The 20,062-nt window shown below is 40.1% G+C and overlaps 1 protein-coding gene across 1 annotated transcript; it reads right to left on the bottom strand.

The window, feature by feature from the left end:
* Window positions 1-363: 363 nt before the first annotated feature.
* Window positions 364-18,508, bottom strand: Strap (serine/threonine kinase receptor associated protein). Its single transcript, XM_059258727.1, has 10 exons — window positions 18,374-18,508; window positions 17,545-17,680; window positions 11,684-11,765; window positions 11,273-11,345; window positions 9,790-9,886; window positions 9,101-9,238; window positions 5,972-6,108; window positions 3,551-3,700; window positions 2,960-3,025; window positions 364-1,758 (listed from the first exon to the last, which is right to left on the bottom strand). Exons 1-10 carry the CDS (start codon window positions 18,483-18,485, stop codon window positions 1,697-1,699), a joined length of 1,053 nt encoding a protein of 350 aa, XP_059114710.1. The 5' UTR covers window positions 18,486-18,508; the 3' UTR covers window positions 364-1,696.
* Window positions 18,509-20,062: the final 1,554 nt, after the last annotated feature.

Genomic DNA, 20,062 nt, shown 5'->3' with positions numbered 1-20,062 from the left:
GCCAGAGTGGCAGTAGGAGGCAGGCAAAGAACAGATTCAGGACAGACCCCAGAACAAGCACACAGCAGATGCAGAACTCAGAACATGCAGGCAGGGTCATCCACGACTTCTCATGTGAGCATCTGAGTGGAAACAACTTTAGTTGGGAGAGGTAGGGGAGTTTCTCCTAGTAACTCCAGACAGAATACAGCTTTGCTTTGCCAGCCCCGTGACTTTATTCAAGTGTGACATGTTTCGGCCTCAGGACACTGGGATCTATTAATATCAACACGTCAGTTCAAGCTACAAGCTTGCTGCAGCAATAGGAAACCAATGGCACAAAACTAAGAAATGCCCTTAATTTAAACACCGAAGCAACTTCCATTCCAAAAGACGCATGTAAAGTTTATTTACGGTCAGACTCTCAGTTTAATTCCTGATACAATGACAATACTGGTAAAGAGCAGAGGACCAGGCACATTCAACATGGACACAGGACAACACGCTTAGGCTCCTCAATGGACTCCTATGTCATGCTTCCTCCTGGCTCTTCCGGGCTAACACTGTGTGTAGTGCCTTCCAGTTGTCACAACCTCTCAAAACTTAATTTTTTTCTTCTAAGCAAAATATTAAAGGTCATTCAAAAGACAAATTACAAAAAAGCAAATTAACATGTTCCTATGCATTCCCAAATTACTAATTTAATCTCTTCGTAATGTAAAAAGTAAATGAACTACAAATATATTTAACTGATCCAATTGACCACAAAGTTGATGACTTTTTGAACAATCCAAACTTAAAGGATGTGATGCACAAAAATCTAATACATCTTAAATATTGCAAGTTAAGATTAACCCAGTTTCATAAAATCATGTGGCTGTACAAATGCACAGATGTTCTACTATGTATGGTAGTAGTTTTCAGAAGAATTAGGGTTTCAGGTTATCTTTCTGCTCTTTCTAATTGCTTTTTTTTTTAGTAATCAACATGCATGTTTAAAGAGCCAAGAAAAGCAATTCTATCAATCTGGAAGAAGGCAAATGAACACCAAGCAAGTCATGAAAATTTCAAGTTTATATAACTGAATTTCAAAATTAGGGAATGTTTAATTCAGACCCTGTAACCAAACTGTCTTTTGCTACAAATTGCTGTATATGACGTAGAAACTTTCTGGGTATTTCCAGTTTTAATACTCAAATGTATCAGAATTTCCCAAAGAAACAGAACATTATTTTGTTTTAGAGGCATTTTATTTAGATAACTAAAAAATATTGGATGTTCAGAAGCAGTCAATGTACAATGAAAGAGATCAAGCCAGTTACTTTATCATGTATTTCCTCTTCTTCACAACTAAGCAAAGAGAAAAAGACATTCTGCTTTAAGGGAAAAGTCAGAAAAATAGGCCAATATATTTTTCTTCTTCATAACATAAACAGCTACAAGAAACTGAAGTGTAAAATGGAAATTGTACGTTGGCTTGTTCATCCGAGACAGCAGGCTATGGCACATCATGAGCACACCCTCCTGCCTGCACCTCACACACTCAGCTATTTGCACTCACAGGATACGGAGTAGTTGTTCGTGCACTGGCGCTAATTCATATTCCCAATAGTTTCTGCCCTCTTTGCCACAGGCAGAGAGTAACTCTGAAGGCTGATGCTTTTCTCTGCTTGTTCAGTCCATAAACTATATGGTATCTAGGGCATCCATCTGATGCTCAGGCCTTAACTTCAGGAGTTGAAGAGTAGATGGAATCTGAATTCTCTGAAGCAATTTCTTCTGCAAGTAAAAGACAAAATCATGGTCAATTTAATACAGGAAAGAAGGAAATCCACGTTTCTATCTAAGGAGGAAATAGAAAGGTGTTTTGTATGCATACTGTGGTGAGGATGACAAAACAGAAAGCCACTGAACAAGGCCTTATCAACTGGACTCAGGTCACCAGGTACCCCGAGCAGAGCTCAGACACACACTTCTACTGTCTTCAAACCACAGTTTTAACCCCCACCACTGTCCTTTCAAGATGAGCTTCAAATGACTTGCAACTACCCAATCAGCATTTAATTAAAATCGTGCCTTTGTGAATCCTATCTTTTCCCTTAGTAATTAAATGTTAGTATTTAAGGCTATGCAATTCAAAACCATAAGCATTAAACACTGCTTTTAGGGGGGAGGTGGCCTAATATCAAAAGCAGGGGTAACCCCAGAGTCTGTGGTAAACTCTCCCTTTCTCACTGCCCCAAGTCACTACCTAAGAGCAGAACCCGTCTCCCGATCTAACCATTAGCCGCCTTGCCAATCCTCCCAGTAAGGACTTTACTTCTGTTCTCCGGGTCTATCCCACAGCTACATACCTACCCTTAATGTCCCTACTCTTAATTCTTTCTCCACATTATATTTCCTACATTTATATCTACTCCTCCACTTAAAATCAAAGGGTTTTCATTCTCCCAGTTTATAAAACTCTCAAAATTATAAGAGAGCAAATAAGGCACTGGATGGTCTAGCCTCTCCCATCTCCTTTTCCCCTCTCTTCAAGCAAGGCAGTGATCTTCACATTTTGCTTCTCTGCCTTGATATATCTGTTTTTTGCTTAACTCCTCCACCCCTCCTCAATAGTTACCCCTGCCCATCCATAGGTCTCTACTGGTTTAATTGCTAATTCCCTTCACAATTATAAACTAAGTAATTTGTTAAGCTAGCACCCATCTCCTAAGTTTAAGAAAGTAACCCATCAGTCATGTGTACAGTGTACATGAGGCCTCGAACTCTGTACCTTGAGAGTAACCCATCAGTCATGTCCGCAGTGTACATGAGGCCCAGAACTCTGTAGCTATTGCTTATGCATGTGTGTATAAGCTTTCCACAACTTAATTCAAATCCGTTCACACTTAATAAATTACTTTTGCCACTGACCAAAACACACATACACTTAATTTTTACATCCCTAGGGCCCTTAGAAAAGTTCATTCATACTTACCCAGCTCCTCTTCCGCTGTTTCTGGAAAACCGATCTTTGGCTTGGCCAGCTCACCACTGTCTTCTTCTGTGAAGAGAAAGGCAGTAACAACTGACTAGGAAGCACAACAGGTTCCCGCGATCTCACACAAGACAATTCCTTTTTAAAGTTACCGTGATTCTAAAATAGACATCTCAAAGTCACTTGTAGTACTACAGCCACTCTGCAATTAGGAACAAGTGTTTGGGTTTTCATTTTTTAACTGAAAAACATGTTTTCAGGGGTAAGGATGGGGTAATATAATACTATGAGGAATTGGACAGATAATTGTAAATTCTTCATACTGCCTTCTAACAACTGTTATTTTATTTTTGTGTATACCTGTGCCGGTAACCACTGGGCCATCTACCTGTCCCTTTGTAATAAATTCTGAATTAATTCATTCAACTCATCCCATAAAGGACATTGCTCAATTAGAATCATGGCTTCACTTTGCTTATACCATATTTTATAATTCAAAATCTAAGGGAAACAAGACACAATGAAGCAGAATTTATAAATGATACAAAATCTATGCATTATAATTTGTTCACTTTGAATAAATGTCCTTACCAGGAAGCACGCATTTCCAAAGGCCATAGGTTTTTCCTACCACAGTCTGCCACAATCTCAATGTCCCATCTTCAGAACCACTGGCATAGAGCTCCCCATCAGGACTAAATCTCACACAGTGAATGGGACCAAAGTGACCTTTGTAGGATTCTGGAAAAGGTGAAGAATGGGGCTATCAGATTTAAATGTAAAGCTAATTATTTTTTTTAATTTTAAATGTAGGCTAAGTATTTTTTACTAAAAGAGACACTGTGTTGCTGGGAGATCATCTCTACCATTTCCTTAGGATTAGTCCTTTCCAATCCAGTATGTCAGAGGCAGACTGCCTTTCGAAAAAGAAAATGAGTTTTCACATCCCACAGAGAATTGAGGAGCTGTCAATAAAGACTAAATTCTGCAGAGATTGGAGCTGAAGACTGTCAATTTCATCCCAGTTTCTATGTCCTGAATTCATCCCCTGCTTTTAGAGGAACCAATTTTTTCCATGCTACAGAGGGGGCCACCAGGTGGAGCTCTTTTACATACTCTATCTTAATTCCCTAACCAGGCTTCCTAGGCTTCTTCCTAATTCGTGACAATGCTGAGATACGGGCTCAATACTGACCTCACATCTTAATATAAGAAATTTTATGAAAAGATGCATACATCAGGAAGGTTTCCTACTGCAGTAAGACCCTTACTTAGGAACGTGCCCCATCTATAATCTCAGACCCCATCATCTTATTCTGGCGTTTCCTCCATCTCAGACTAGCCAGAGAATAAAGCATGGAATAGGCGCTTGGGTGGAACACTTGTCTACCACACACAAAGTTCTGGATTCAGCCATCACCCCAAGAACCACTCCCCTGCTCTATCTACCCCATCCTAAAAACTGAAAGTTGTCTGAACAGAGACTGAGAGGAGAGCAGCTGGGTCCAAATTGCAACAGTTGTCCATTTCTTCCTCCCCGTACCGCAAGCCTGGGTTTCACTGATGCTGACCACCTACCTCCTCCACCCCGAACCCAGCCACAGCTCTCTCAAACTGAGAAGAACGGACTGGAATATTCTAAAGCTGACTAAAGCAACCCCCATCTACCAGTTTCCCCCAAGAAACAAACAAAGCTGCCTCCTGTTCTTTCTGTACAAATCTAGTTAATTTAGCTCTTTGGGTGGGAAACCAGAACAGTTAGATACAGATAAGAAAAAAGGTGGCAGTTTATAAACAGAAAATAAGATTGTCAAACTAAAAGGAAAACATAAGACTTGGTAATTAAATATAAAAGTAGGTACTAAAAAAACTGCTCTCTGAACAATCTAGCATCACTATTACACACTATAAAGTTAGGATGTGTTTGCTTCAAATTAATCATATATCAACCATTCTACTTCTTAAAAACTATTATGGCTGGTGGTGGTGGTGCATGACTTTAATCCTAGCACTTGGAAGGCAGAGGCAGTTGGATCTGAGTTTGAGGCCAGTCTAGTCTACAGGACAGCCAGAGCTGTTACACAGAGAAACCTTGTCTCCAAAAAAAAAAAAAAAAAAAAAAAAAGCCAAAAACAAAAGACATCCCCCCCCCCCAAAAAAAAAAAACCAAAGAAAAAAACTATTATGAAACTTATGGAAATAACAAGACTCAAAAAAAAAGCAAAATAATACATATATAAAATAATAAATATATTATATTTTATATGATATTAAATTATATTTTAATTTTAGAAAATAATAAAATATTAAAATAAAAATATATATGATAATTATATTAGAATCTCCCTAAAGGTCTCCATAAACCACAGTGATCCCCATTATTCTCTAGAGATTCTTGGGGATTCCCCAGTTAGAGAAAGGAGGCTGGGTAAATGAGTGCCTGCTCTTCCCTTAGAAAGAACAAATATCCTTGCATATGTTTAATATTTAATTTGAAACAGATGTTCCCTCCCAATAAAGGGGGGAAAAAATCACTGCACTATAATACAGAACATCAGCATAAATATGAAACTCAGTTCAAAGGAAACTGAGTTCAGTGTATTTTGTCTGTGGGTCTATAAATTTCTATACAAAATGGATAAAACACCTTCATTTCTGAATGTATGAATTTCGAGTTTTGGTTAGCTGCAAAACTTACTTTCAACATACTTTAGGTCAATATCTAAGGTACTCACTAGAATTTAATATTTTGATAAAGTAAATCATTTAAGGCAATGGTTCTCAACCTTCCTAATGCTGCGATCCTTTAATAAAGTTCTTCATGTTGTGGTGACCACCCAACCATAAAACTTTTGTTGCTACTTCATAACTGTAGTTTTGCTACGGTTATGAATTTTAATATAAATATCTGTCTGTTCTAAATGGTCTTAGGCAACCCCTTTTTCAACAACCACAAGGGTTATGACTCACAGGTTGAAAACCACAGATTTAAGGAACAGAAAAGAGACTTACCTAATTCTTCTCCACTATTATAATCATACTTATACAGTTTAAAGTCTTCTCCACCTGCAACAAGAAACTCCTTCTCAGGATGAAGAGATGCAGAATTGATGGTTGCAGGAGCTTCAAAGGATTTAACTGGCTCCAGACTGGGAAGGAAAACCACAAAACATAAATGTCTACAAAAATTTTAATGCTATACAAATATCTACCCACACTGAAATTATTTCTAAATTCTGAAATTCAAAAAACAGTAATTAATTATTCAATTAAGCAAAGTGTAACTGAACTGTTAAAAAAAACTAACATGAGTAAAAACATTCAAGATTGTTATATCCAAGTGGATTTCATCTGAGAAAGTCATTCAGCAGTGGGAAATCCATGTTCTAAGCAGGAGACAGCTCCTGATAAACCATATCAGGGACCTTTTATTGTTTCTGAGACAGGATCTGTATGAAGTCCAGAATGGCCTTTAACTCAAGATCCTCCTTGCCTGAGCTACTCACTGGGGTTGGGATTACAGATAGGAACACCATGCCATGCTCCTCCCAGGCACTGTGGACAGGAATGAGTTTACTTCAGATTATTCATTATTGCTTGTTGTTCTTATTAAACTATCCTTTATATGCCTTTATGGTAAGGAAAAACATATGCAGCTTGTCCTTGTGATTGTATACATTTTGAACTCATGAGAACTTTACTCATGTGACATTTATTAACCTTCAGAATACATAAATTGTCGGAGGCTCTGAATTAAGTTGGCTATGCATGAAACTTTAGTCCAACTCATTTATCGGCTCCATTCTCCCAAATCCCACCACCCCTCTACAGCAGTGACAACGCCAGGCTAGCTTTTTTTCCTTTTCAAAATTTTCAGTCTTTCTACAAACATGCATTATTTTAATGAATATAAAAGAGGTCATACAGACCAAGCACAATGGTGCACACCTGCATACCAGCTCAGGAGGCTGCGGAGGAACAACCCAGCCAGAGACACACTGAAGGGCAGCCTTGAAACCGTCGCAAAAAACCCAAAGGCTGGGGACATAGGCATTTATGTCCCTGGGTTGAATGCTCAACCGTGAAAAAGTAAATGAAAAGACAGCAAGCTTCACAGTAGGGAATTACTTACAATACTAAGGAACATTGAATATTTTCTGAATTGTTGAGATTTAGGCTTCCACATCCAACACAAGAAACTGCTATCAAAACTGTTCTCAACAGCTGTTTTTAACCAGGTCCTATGGTGTTCTGAATGAGAATGGCCCCGTATAGGCTTGTATTTGAATGCTTGGCTTCCAGCTGGTGGACTGTTCTGGTAAGGATTAGCACTGTTGGAGAAGCTGTATCACTGGAGGTGGGCTCTGAGGTTTCAAAAGCCCATGCCAGACCCAGTCTGGCCAGCTCTCTGCACATCTCCTGCTTGTGGGTCAGATAAGATCTCTCAGCTACTACTTTGGTGGCAAGCTTGCCTGCCTGCCTCCAGCCATGATGGTCAGGTCATGGAGTCACCCTCTGAAAAGCTCCCAATTAAATGCTTCCCTTTGAAAGGTGCCTTGGTCATGGTGTCTCTTCACAGCAATAGAAAAGTAACTAAGACAGATTAACTGTATTAGAAGTTGTACTTATCAATGCACAACTGCTTCCCCTGGAAAATCAACTATAGTATCCTTACTAGTCCTTTTCAGTTCAATCCTGAAAACTACTTCAACAATGAACATCAATCAACACATGCCACATATAAAACACACAAATTAAACTTAGCCAGGCATGGTGGTGAAAGACTTTAATCCCACCCAGCACTTGGGAAGCAGAGGTAGGCAGATCTCTGAATTTAAAGTCACTTTGATCTACAAAGAGAGTTCCAAGACAACCAGGACTATACAAAGAAACTATCTTGAAAAGCAAACTAGTTAGCTGAGGCGTATCTAGCATTACAGAAGACCACTTGTTGCTTGAAATATTCAACAGGCCAGCTACTACTACCCAATGAGATCTGAGGCAAAAGTCTACAGCAGGATTGCATGGCCCAGGAATGAGCAGTTACAGGTGTACAATCTGATAGTTCTGGGCAAAAGTATTCCACTATTAGCTTTACTGTATTTATAGGAGCTCCCTTACATTTTTAGAACTTCCATATTAGATTTTCTGTCTCCTATTCAATGAAGCTGAACACTAGAAATATTCTTTGAGACCAAATGCTAAGTCAGAGTATAATTGGTCTAATCTTTACAGAAATCCTTTAAGTACCAAGGCTAAGAACTCTATACTCAGTTGTACAGTTTGAACTCAACACTGTACATACAGGATTCCTACTGAGAACATTAGCTACAGTGATAAAACAGAGCAACAGATACATAACCTCATATAATTTAATGAAATATGACCAATAAAAATATTTTAATGGTGTTTTAAGGGATACGAAATTTTTAATTAAAAAGCAAGATTATATGCATCATAGTCCTATTAATTAAAAGAAAAACCCAAGTATACACACACACCAGAAAAAGAAATGATTAAGTCTGCACTACTTCCTTCATTGTTTTTAGGTCCTAGGAATTCAAACCTAGGGTCTCAATCCATGCTACACAAGCACTCTTACTGAGTTATATCCCAGGGCCTCGTTTCTCTAAAATTTTAACTAGAAAATAGAAAAGAAACAGTATCGCAGCAATTTCTACATAGTAGGGAATACATAACATCATGCCAATGCTTCTTTTAATAAAACAGAACTTAGACTTTACCAATAAATATCCTACACAACTGGAATTTAAGTTAACTCCTGATTAAAGCATGCTCAACCTAAGAGACAGTTGTTAAGAGGTGTAGAAACACTTCCTGTGTGTTACACAGCAAAGGTAACAATCTGCCTCTAAAAGAATCATGCAACTTTTTTTGTACAAGCCTTCCTTTTTTTGAAGATTATTTTATTTTTTTGTATGTGTATCTACATATATACATGGGATGCTATGGAGGCAACTGGATACCAAGGCTGGAATTACAGGTGTACCTGATGGTGCTAAGAACTGAACTCTGGTCCTCTACATGAGGAGCAATCATTATTAATCAACAGCTGAGCCAGCATAAGTTAATTTTCCCTTTTTAACCCCCAAATAAAATGCAGGAATTTCCTGGCCATACCTAAGTGCACTATGAAAAGCAATAGTCCGCCCATAAGTAAGCACCAGGACCTCTCCCTCAGGGATATACTCCATGCTGCTCACGGACATGTTAAAATTCACAGATTTCACTTCTGTCATCGTAGCATGATCCCAAAGACTGCAAAAGAAAAAGAAATCATATTTACTCAGTGACCAGAAAAAAAGCTTCAATTTTATCTGTACATAAATTCATGACAGTAATCACAATCATAATAAAGCAATTTTGTTACAAATCATAAAGGAATTCTGAGTTCCTATGAAATGTTAGGTTGTTGGTGAAATCAACTTTACCATATACTTTCCTAACAATAAAACTGTTACCTAACACCCAATCTCAACAGTTGTTTTGATCTATCCGACAGCTACGCATCTTTTCACAGAAAAATACATCAGGTCTTAACACGAAGTTTTAAGGGTATCATGAATCCCCTCAGCCAACCTGTCCATAACTACACTCGGAACAACTAACTACGTGTCAGCAGCTTTAATGACTTTCTGAATTCTCCTCCGTGTGCGTGATAGTAAATAGACAGGTCTAGGTAAACGTGACCTATATTGACTTAAACTTTAACTTACACACATTTTCCAACATGATTTATTAGAAGTACTTATAAGCTCCAAGCTAAAATGCTTTTCAAACATTAAATTATTGAAGAAAAATTAACTTACCGAACAGTTTTATCATCAGCTGAAAGGATTTGTTTATCCTCACTGCACCACAGAGCCTTTTTAATACCGGAAGTGTGACCACTAATTTCCTTAGGTTCTTTAGAAGAAACAATTTATTTAAAATGCTTAATAAATATCTGGCTTTCTGAACTGAGCAATATGAAAACAATTGTTAATTTTACAACAACTTTCCAAACCTCAGCCCGTTTCAAAGATGTCTATCAGATGTGCTCAGGTTTCCTGTATTGTATGACCCTTGCTTTATGAAGCTGAGGCACATCCCCTAGGATCTTTATTCTAGTCACTGTTGGCAGTCACTAATGGGGCGAAACACACACACACACACACACAGAGTTGGCAGTAACTAGTGGGGCGAAACATATACACGCATGCACGCACTTGCCAGGAAAGCAGAGGGCAGAAGGAAAAAGGAAACAATTAAAGTAGCATAACCAATTCCCAGGAAAGAAACTTCATTTCTTCATCTTTAAAATGGGGTAATAGAAGTTGTTATATATAGTCTATGATGAGCAAATAAAAACATACACCTGAGGTGCTTAACACTATCTGACACACAAGTTAAAGTTCCATTCATTGTTATTCCTTCTACTGTTGACCCACTGGAAAAGCAACCCTAGAAAACAGCTTTGGGAGGTGAGGATGAAAAAGTCCACCCACCTAACTATCTTTACTATATCAGACAAGTTCAACAATGTTTTGATGTTTTAGCATAAGTCTACCAAAAAGTAGACAGAGGAAAATGCATAGCAGATAATGGAATCTGTGGTGATAAGTACAATCCGTCACTTTAGAAATGTCCTTCCAAATAGAATGTAACTATAGAATGACTGTTTAATCACAATGTACTTTTTTTGGTTTTTTGAGACAAGGTTTATCTGTGTAGCTTTGTGCCTTTCCTGGAACTCACTCTGTAGCCCAGGTTGGCCTCAAATTCAGAGATCCGCCTGCCACTGCCTCCCAAGTGCTGAGATTAAAGGCGTGTGCCACCACCGCCCGGCTACAATGTACTTTTTTAAACTCAGTGTTAGTTTTGTAATTTATGAATAATCCTACCTTCACCTACAGAATGTTTCTTCTGAACAACCAATACAGCTAAAAAGTTGAAAACCTAACCCTTACCATACACACTGATGTCCCAGCATCCTCTCTTACAGAGGGCAACAACACACATTACCCAAAATCTAGCAACACTGCTCTAGTATCTACAGAATCTAGAATCATGAAATGAAAAACATCACTATAATGAAATTTTATATTGCCAGAAGGCTATATGAGTTATGCAATAAAATAAGCAAATATTAAAATGAAATCTGCATAGGAGAAAGAAAAAAGTCTTGACAGGATATATTGTGACTGAAATTAAGATTTTAACAAAGAATAGATAATAGATGTTTTTATCTGGTGGTTATCTTAACTTTCAAATGTTTATGGTTCCACAAAGTGATGCATGAGTGATGCTTACCTGCCTCAGGTTTGTTCAAGTCATATATGCGTAGCAGTTTATCCTGTCCCCCAGTTAACAGGTAGTTGCTATCCTGAAAACAAAAAAGAAAAATGTTAGTAGATTAACCACTTTAATAGTTAATGAAATATAATCACCAATAAAGATACAGTTGTAACCAATACTTCCAAGAGGACACTGTAAATGTCTTAAGACTTGCCAAGCTCAAGTTTCCTCTCAATCACACTGTACTGTACCACAAGAACCGCCATTCTGCTGTGGCCCCTCCCTCTCTGTACCACAGGAACTGCCACTCTGCACCTGAGTAATACTTCTTTGATCTCAAAAAGAACTCAGGGCCTCATTCATGTGCTATGCAAACAGTGTATAAACCTGAACTACATCCCTAGCCAAAATTCCGTTTTCTCATACCTGTGTGAAATCCACAGTCTTGACAATGTGCTTATGAGCCAGGGTCATCAATTCATCTCCTGAGACAGCATCCCACACTTTGCTAAAAATGAACATAAGCAAACATTACATAACATTAATACAAGGTTAAATATAGTGGTAATTTTGATCAATACAAAGTAATTACATATATAATATTTATATAACTGTATTATGCATCTCTCATAGCACTCATTATTACAATAATTTATCTAAAAAAGACAATTTCTCCATAGGACTTTTTAACTCTTAATTTTCTTTGACATTGGAAAAGAATAATTTATTCACAAATTAACCCAGCCTAGTTTTTAGCTTACAGCCATATTTTTTACCAAGCCTGAAGAATATTTTAACCAATTCAGTTCACCAAGTCATCCTTTTATATATTCATATACCAGAGAAAAGAATATAGAACTTCTGTGAATTTAGCTACCTTAAAATTTTACAATGTTAGACCTTGATACAGATCAGATAAAGTTTAAATCAAGATGGTGGAAGGCTAGATGTTAGTGGGTGTAATCCCTTACAATCATTTTCTGCTGAGGCAGGAGGATTCTGAGTTTAGGTTAGCCTGAATTACAGTGGGATCTTTCTCAAAACTCAGACAAAGTAGAAGTAAAATAAAAACAAACAGCCATCGTCCCCACTCCAAGTACAAAAGGGCATGAGTGTGCATGCAAAGTCCAGAGATTCCAAAGAGAGCCAGAGGTCTGAAAGAGCAAGCCAAACTACACCAAGCACACCAGGAACAAAAAGCACTCCAAATAACAGCATTAGTAAAATTTAGAAATGTAAGAAATAGGAACTGGTCATAAACATCTAAACTTATACATGAATGGTTGTAAAAACATGTTCGAGAGAAATAATGTCACCTTATTTCTCTTATACCCACTCCAGTCTCTCCCATTCTACTTTACCTCTCTGCCCCAACCTCCTTTTAGTTCTGATTCTAGCCACCCATGATTCAAGCATTTTCTTCAGCTCCCACACCTCTACTCATATCTATGTGCTCCAAGTTCTTTGTATCCTCATTTCAAATGCTAATCTCCACTTGATTTTCTATCTTCTCATTCAATAATTAACCATTTTTCTTTCTTTCTTTTTCTTTTTTTTTCTTTTTTTTGGGGGGAGGGGGAGGGGGAGAGACAAGATCTCTATGTAGCACTGTCTTGGAGCTGACATGTCCTCAAACTGATCTCTAACTTGAGATCCTCATGCCTCCAACTCCCGAGTACCAGAAAGGTGTGTACCACCACACCCAGCAACCACTTATTCCAGTTCTTCCAGAGCTCAGCTTCCAAGGCCCATAGCACTTTTTGTTTCTATGTGCTCATTCTTAGTTAGCCACAGAGAAAGGGTTCTAGCCTGAGTTCACATGGATTAGGATCAGAGGCATCCAACTGTCAAAACCACCTGAAATGTCTACACTAGTTTTATGAATTTCAATAGAACTCTGGGTAATGTCCATCATTTTAATCTTTTTTTTTTTTTTCTGGGCCACACACAGGACTGAACCCAGATCCTTGCATGATAAACAAGCACTCTATCATTGAGTTATTCTCCATCTCTAATGGCCTTTGAAATGTTAATTTAAATATGTTAATACTCTTCCAAAAACAAAATCTTACTTTGATGTAGACTACGCATTCACTGGAGACCAGAGTAACACTAACCAGAGCTAACAGCAAGTGTGCTACTACTACTCTTAACTTTAACAAACCATGAAACACAGAATCAGATGTCACAGTACCTAGGGCCACATTCAGTCAGGACTCACTCAATACAGGCCACCTGCCTGTGTTCACATACCTACTATCAATTACAAGTACAAATATTGGGACCTGGAATGTCAGGAAAGCAGCAACACTATTATGATGGCTATTCTTGATTGTTACCTTGACTATATTTAGAATTAACTGAAACCCCAATGACTGGACACATCTCATTTGAGTTAGGAAGACCAGCTGAGACATCAAGCCTCATGGACAGACTAGTTGGGCAGCCAATGTTGGATTAGCTGGATCACAGCCTGTAACCTATTCTAATAAATCTCTTTTATATAAATTCATTCTATAAGTTCTGTTCCTCTAGGGAACCCTGACTAATATAACTATGTATAGGCATGTCCTCAAGCCTGTAGTTCTATTTAGTCAGCATACTCCAAATGACCTAGACAAAGGGCATGTAGCAGCAAGACAAAGCCTTGACTATGATCAGGGTCAGCTCAATGTTGGGTGGAGGCGGCTACAAATTTTTCACACTTGTTTTCTCTCCATTTCAAAGTAGTTCCCACACAAGCAGGATTCTTGTATACTTTTTCTTTCTTTCCTGTGGGCTAGCAATACAATGTGGTAAGATGTACAAAACAAGATTCATCATAGATTTCACTACCATAAAGGATCCTTCCCAACTGCACAGAAAATCAGCATAAGACCATGAAGCAGTCAGTGGCACAATGGTCTGCTTTAATTGAGACTGTTAAGGCCAGGTTATGGTAAAATCAAAGTTAATAGAAATGTGCCTTTAAACTGCAATCCAAAAGTTTATTTTTGAGAATGCTAATTCCACAATATCTACACTTACAACTATATATTTAATTTAAATATAAATATAATATAAATAACATAACAGATAATGCATAATTATAAATAAGTATTTAAAGTATTACTTTATTAACTATTAGATTGCTGTCAAAAGACTGTAACCTAATTACCATAATGATATTGGGGGTTGGAGGGGAAGGGTCTAACCATAAAGCCCACCTGGCTGGAATTTTCTGTGTACTCTAGGCCTGCCTTGAACTTGTGAACCCTCCTGCCTCAATCTCAGGCATGTGTCACCACACCAGGACTATCTTCCAAGCAAGCTGTGGTGCTGTGGAGTAATCCTTCTATACACTGTGTAAATTACACTGTTATTGGTTTAATAAAAAAGCTGACTGGCCAATAGCTGGAGAGAATAAGGTTAGGCAGGAAAACTAGACTAAGGACACTGGGAAGAAGGGTGGAGTCAGAGGAGTAGCTGGTGACAGAGAGGAAACAGGTGCAAGATGAAAGAGAGGTAACGCCAGGGGGCAGGATGTAGATTAATGTAAGTAAGTCAATTGAAGTTGTAAGAGTTAGTTAATAAGAAGCCTGAGCTATCAGCCAAGCATTTATAATTAATACTGAGTCTCGTGTTGATTATCTGGAAACAGGCGGGCGGGGAAAAAAAAGTCCGACTACACCGTGGTGGTAATCACCCATCAATCCTACTACTTGGGACGCTGAAACAAGCTGAAATTTCCTACCACTCTGGCTACATAGTTGAAGCCAGTTGGGCAACTTAGCAAAATGAAATTTAAAAGGAGTTAAGGCTTTAACTCAGTGGTACAGTGCTTGCCATACAGCCTGGGTTCAATTTCCAGAGCTGAAAATAACCCCCTTCCTCATAAATACCTGAATCTAGAACTGTATAACTCTAATCAAATATTCTACATCCATTATAAAAATCAGTAACATTCATTCCCAATGACAATGTTCTTAATGAACTTAGAGAAGAACAAACTTTAATAGGAAAAAAAAACTTATAGCAATTACAGACTCAAATATTCCAAGATCCTTTTTTTCAGTTGACTTATTCAACAAGTGTAAAGCAGTACTTAAATCAGGGATATAAACGGCTGGAGATGGCTCAGTGGTTAAGCGCACTGCCTGTTCTTCCAGAGGACCCACTTTCAATTCCCAGCCCCTACATGGCAGCTCACAATACCTCCAGTTCCAGGGGATCTCACAAGCTCACACAGACATACATGTAGGCAACACACAAATGTACATAAAATAAAAATAAATGAATCATAAAAAAATGAAAAGAAATATAAAACATGGCCTCAACCTTAAAAGCACATTAAAATACGTACTATATAGTAAGTGCGTACTGCTTAACAAGGCAATGGGTACCTTCCCTCTACTGTTCCAGAAGTCCACTGTAACTCTTCCATATCTGAGCATTATTCTTATTTCCCATTTTCACCTCGTCAGAGTACTTTGTCAGGGCTGAGGATGTATCTCAGCTGGTAGAATGCTTGCCTAGCTAGCACACATAAAGCCAGGTGGGTGGCACTCAGCTCACCTGTAACACCTTAACTCAAATGGAGGAGATGCAAAGACATCTTGACTATACATATACTGTAGGTATAAAGCCAGCCTGGGCTATATAATAAAGTGCTTTATCTTGTGGGTTAATATGCAGGCTGACATCTAAGGCAACTTTTGGCCTAAAAACACTAACATAAGGACTCATAGGTGTTTTTAAAACCAGATTTATGTAACATCCTAACAGGGCAGACTACAAAGTTTTACAACGGTTTATACACAATGCTGTAACAGTAATTGATTCCTCAGAGGCATAGAAAGTACATGTAGCATTATTTGTCTCTTAAAACTGTTTGTTCTTAAATGTGCATACAGTAAAATTCACTGTGCTGTATATAAAGTTCTGGGGTTCAACAAGGCACATGGTAATATGTTATAAGCTGTGTTCATTTTTTTAACTTAAGTGTTTTTAATTTGCTTAAACCAAAGGTGGCAACACAATTTACAGTTGCTCCTTATTATGAAATCCTTTTAAACAAGAAATCAACAGACCATTTTCACCCTCCAGGCCCTGGTGTATCATGTACAGCAGCTCTTAACATTGCCTTTGGACCAGCAAGATGGCTTGGTAGGCAACAGCACAAGCCTGACAGCCTCAATCAGATCCCAGAACCTACACCCCCAAAACTGTCTTCTGACCTCCACACAGCCATGCACATACCTGCACACAATAGCAAATAAAAAGTTGCCTTCATTGGTTTAAAAACAGAGGTGTAACTATACTACCAACACAGGTAAATATACACCAAAATTATATACAATATAACACATGCCTCAAAAGAGCAGAGAATCATTGTAAGTCGGTTTAATAATATATGCAATACCCAAAGTAAAAACAGGTGAAGTGCATTGTGGCAATGGTTTGGTGCATCAAAGACTGTACCAAAAGACAAAATAAACTAGAATGAAGCGATTTATCTATTATTACAGTGGTTCAAAGACTACAGGTCACCCAGAGAAACATTACCTGAGCAAAAGACAGCACTTTTCCCCCAGACCAACCAAACAGAACACACTTGAATATTTTTAAAGCTCTCAAGACTAAACTCCTGTATACCCAAGGTGATGAAGTAAAACTGTAAAGACAAGACCAAATCCTCAGAAGAGAAGTGACATGATTTGACTGACTGAATGGCAGCAATACTAACAGAAATAACAAAGAAGAAATCCCCAGCAGTGCAGAGCTAAGGTGAGCCTGAACTAAGAGAGTGGCAAACGCAAGGGACTACCTGTAGAATCAAAAACCGGTGATAATGACAACCTAAGGAAAATCAAGCATCTTTCAGACTGCAAACTTTTAACACCATAAGAAAAAGAAAGTTTGAGACCCAGTTTTAAATGTATCTAGAGCCAGTTAATAAAAACTGAGTGAAAAAGTATCTGGGCGTAGCACTATGTAGCACTCAACTTAGAGAAGTATCTGTCAAGGGCATCACCAACATCCATTATTTGGGCTGCATCATAATCATAAAGATTCCTAGTCTCAATCAAAGACACAGAGGGTAAGTCATTTAAACCTTTCAAGTTTGGGGATTCAGTGAAGACAAGGATGCTCAGAGAACCAAGATGGAATCTTGGTGAGCTCAAACACCATGTGTTCTCTATGGCACCAGCTGAGTCAGAACTCTATGCCTAACTGAAGGTGAAGATTCTGACAATGTCACCACACAATTCCTAGAGACTAAAGTTAGCCATTTTTGTTACACTTACGCTGTGAAATCTGCAGCAGCTGTAGCAGCTTTGGTAGCATCCTTATTCAGTGTTGCACCCCAGACAGCACCTTTATGACCCAAAAAGGTTCCAATCCAGTCTCCCGTATCTCCCTGGCGGAGCATAGGTTTGCCATCTAGAAAATATTTCAAGACATGTGATTTCGAAGCCTGCCACATAACATCGAATATTGAATAGCAAACTGGAAAATTGTTGTTCTGACTCCCTCGCCTTGACAAACTCAGATTACAAAACAATTGTATAAAGAGATGCTTTCCAGGGGACCTGATTCCGATTCCCAGCACCCCACACAGAGGCTGACAACAGCCTGTAATTCCAGCTCTAGGGACTCCAACGCCCTAATCTAACCTCTCTGGGCACTCCTTCACACATGTACAAGCAAGCACACAGACACATTGATACACATAAATAGAAATTTTTTTTAAAAAAAAACCCTAAGGCTGGAAGCCACTGACGTGTCAAAACAATCTAGATAGGCGTTCTGACTTTGAACCAACTAAACCTTAAGTACATTTTCCTCTGAAAAAAATGAGGCTCACACCACCAAGGATGATACAAGGAGTGCGAAGACATAAAAGGCACTCCTCTTGGCCTGGCCTAATTTCTCCTTCCAGTAAATCCTTGGGAGACAAGGTGTAGTTGTGTGTGTCGAAAACGGGAGGAGAGGGGGGTGGCGCATAAAGCCTGACCAGGCGCGAGCGAGCAAAGGCCTCTGCTCCAGGAACACTCTCGCTTTAACTGGCAGCTCCGATGCCCCCACCGCACCCCTCGGCCACCGAGAGCCGCGGCCGTGCCGGGCTCGACTCACCTTTGCAAGCGCTGATCAGAAAGTAGCCGTACGGCGTGATGCCGCTGAAGGCCAAATCCACCACGGGCCGCGTGTGGCCCGAGCAGGTGAGCGGCGTCTGCCTCATGGCCATGGCGGCGGCGGCGGCGGCGGCGAGCGGGGACCGAGGGTCGCGGTCGTCCTTCTCCTCGGCCGCGGCGCCTCGGGCTGCCTAGGGCCCCCGCACTGACACCGAGGCCGGGTCGGGAGTCCCCGCGACGCGCGGCCGCCAAGGGAGGGACAGGGAGGGAGGGAGGAGGGGAGGGGAGCGCCGGACAGCCGGCCCGCCGCCACCCACCGTCCACACCGGTAGCGGCAGGAAGTGACGCAGCGCCGACGCGCCGCGTCAAACGGAAGTGACGGACGGAGGGAAGGAGGGATCGCCTCGCGCGGCCGCGAGGAGCGGGGTGCGCAGGCGCGAGCTCCGAGCCCGCGCGGCTCGTGGTGTGACGTCACGCGCGCCGCGTCCAGTTCCTACCCGCGCGGTCCGGTCCGTTGTAGGTGCCGTTTAACCAATCGGCAGCCTCTCTTGCTGTTCCTTCTGGATGCACAGAGGCCCAGGGTTGTTCCCACGAACCATCGTCAGCGAGCGGCCGCATGGCCCGGAGCTGTGTCCCGTGCAGCCCACACCCTCCTGTGTGGAGGTGGAAGACAGAGGACCACGGAGGATCCCGGGAATCGAAATCCGGTTGTCAGGCTGGGCGGCTAGGGCCTTTACTCGCCTGTCCCATCCTTCGCTCTTCTTTATTCATGTATAACTCATCAGTTACTGTGTATGTTTTTTCTTGTATTTTCACTATGAATAAACCACACTGGTAGGGTGGGGGCGGGTCTCTTGGTTCTTGACTTCTCGAAGTAGAGAATTGAATCAAGAGAAGAAGTTTGGCAAAGCGAAGCGCACACACCAAAGAGAGTGGAGTGTGATGCCCCGAAGGAAGGATTGGGGAGTAGTCCACAGGCGTCAGTGTTGAGGATTTTAAAGACATGTGTATGAGTACTTAGGAGGTGGGTAACATTCTTGTGGGTAAGATGACCCACTTCCTCTCCCAAATCTCGGAGGATCAGCTCTTCCTTTTCTGGTTATTCCTTCCATTGATCTCTAGACGAGGCTACAAACAGGTGGATCAAGAAACAAAACCGTGTAAGCGTCATTTTAATTAAGTAAGGATCTTTTGAGCATGCAGGCCTGCCTGGTGTGTGCTCACGCATGTATGTGTGTACTGGGGGAATTGCCCTGGGTTCTCAGCTTCTGAGTGTGTGTGTGTGTGTGTGTGTGTGTGTGTGTGTGTGTACACTATGGAAAGTGCCCTGGGGTCATAGCTTCTGATAAAGTTAGGAGCAACTGCACTGCACAAAGGGGCACCTGACCCCGGGGAGACAGTGCTACCAAGATACAGCCGCACTTTTCCATAGTTACGTCACATCTGTCTACCCAGTAACAACCCCACGACCATTCTCTCTCCACTACCGTACATCTCTCTCTCTCTCTACACGCATGCACTACCACAGCTCACACAGTCATAAGTTCCTTTTTAAAACCGTTATGCCTTCCACATTTATACTCTGGTGTCAGACAAGTGACTGGCATTTAGGGCATGGTCAGCAAAAGGTTATTTACTAGTGAGATGGATTGCTGCATTGCTGGCTGATGAAAATAAAAGACATACTAAT

Source organism: Peromyscus eremicus, chromosome 3 (assembly GCF_949786415.1).
Source record: "Peromyscus eremicus chromosome 3, PerEre_H2_v1, whole genome shotgun sequence".
Lineage (NCBI taxonomy): Eukaryota > Metazoa > Chordata > Mammalia > Rodentia > Cricetidae > Peromyscus > Peromyscus eremicus.
Note: the sequence above shows the minus strand (reverse complement) of the source record. Positions and strands in the feature narration are given on the sequence as shown.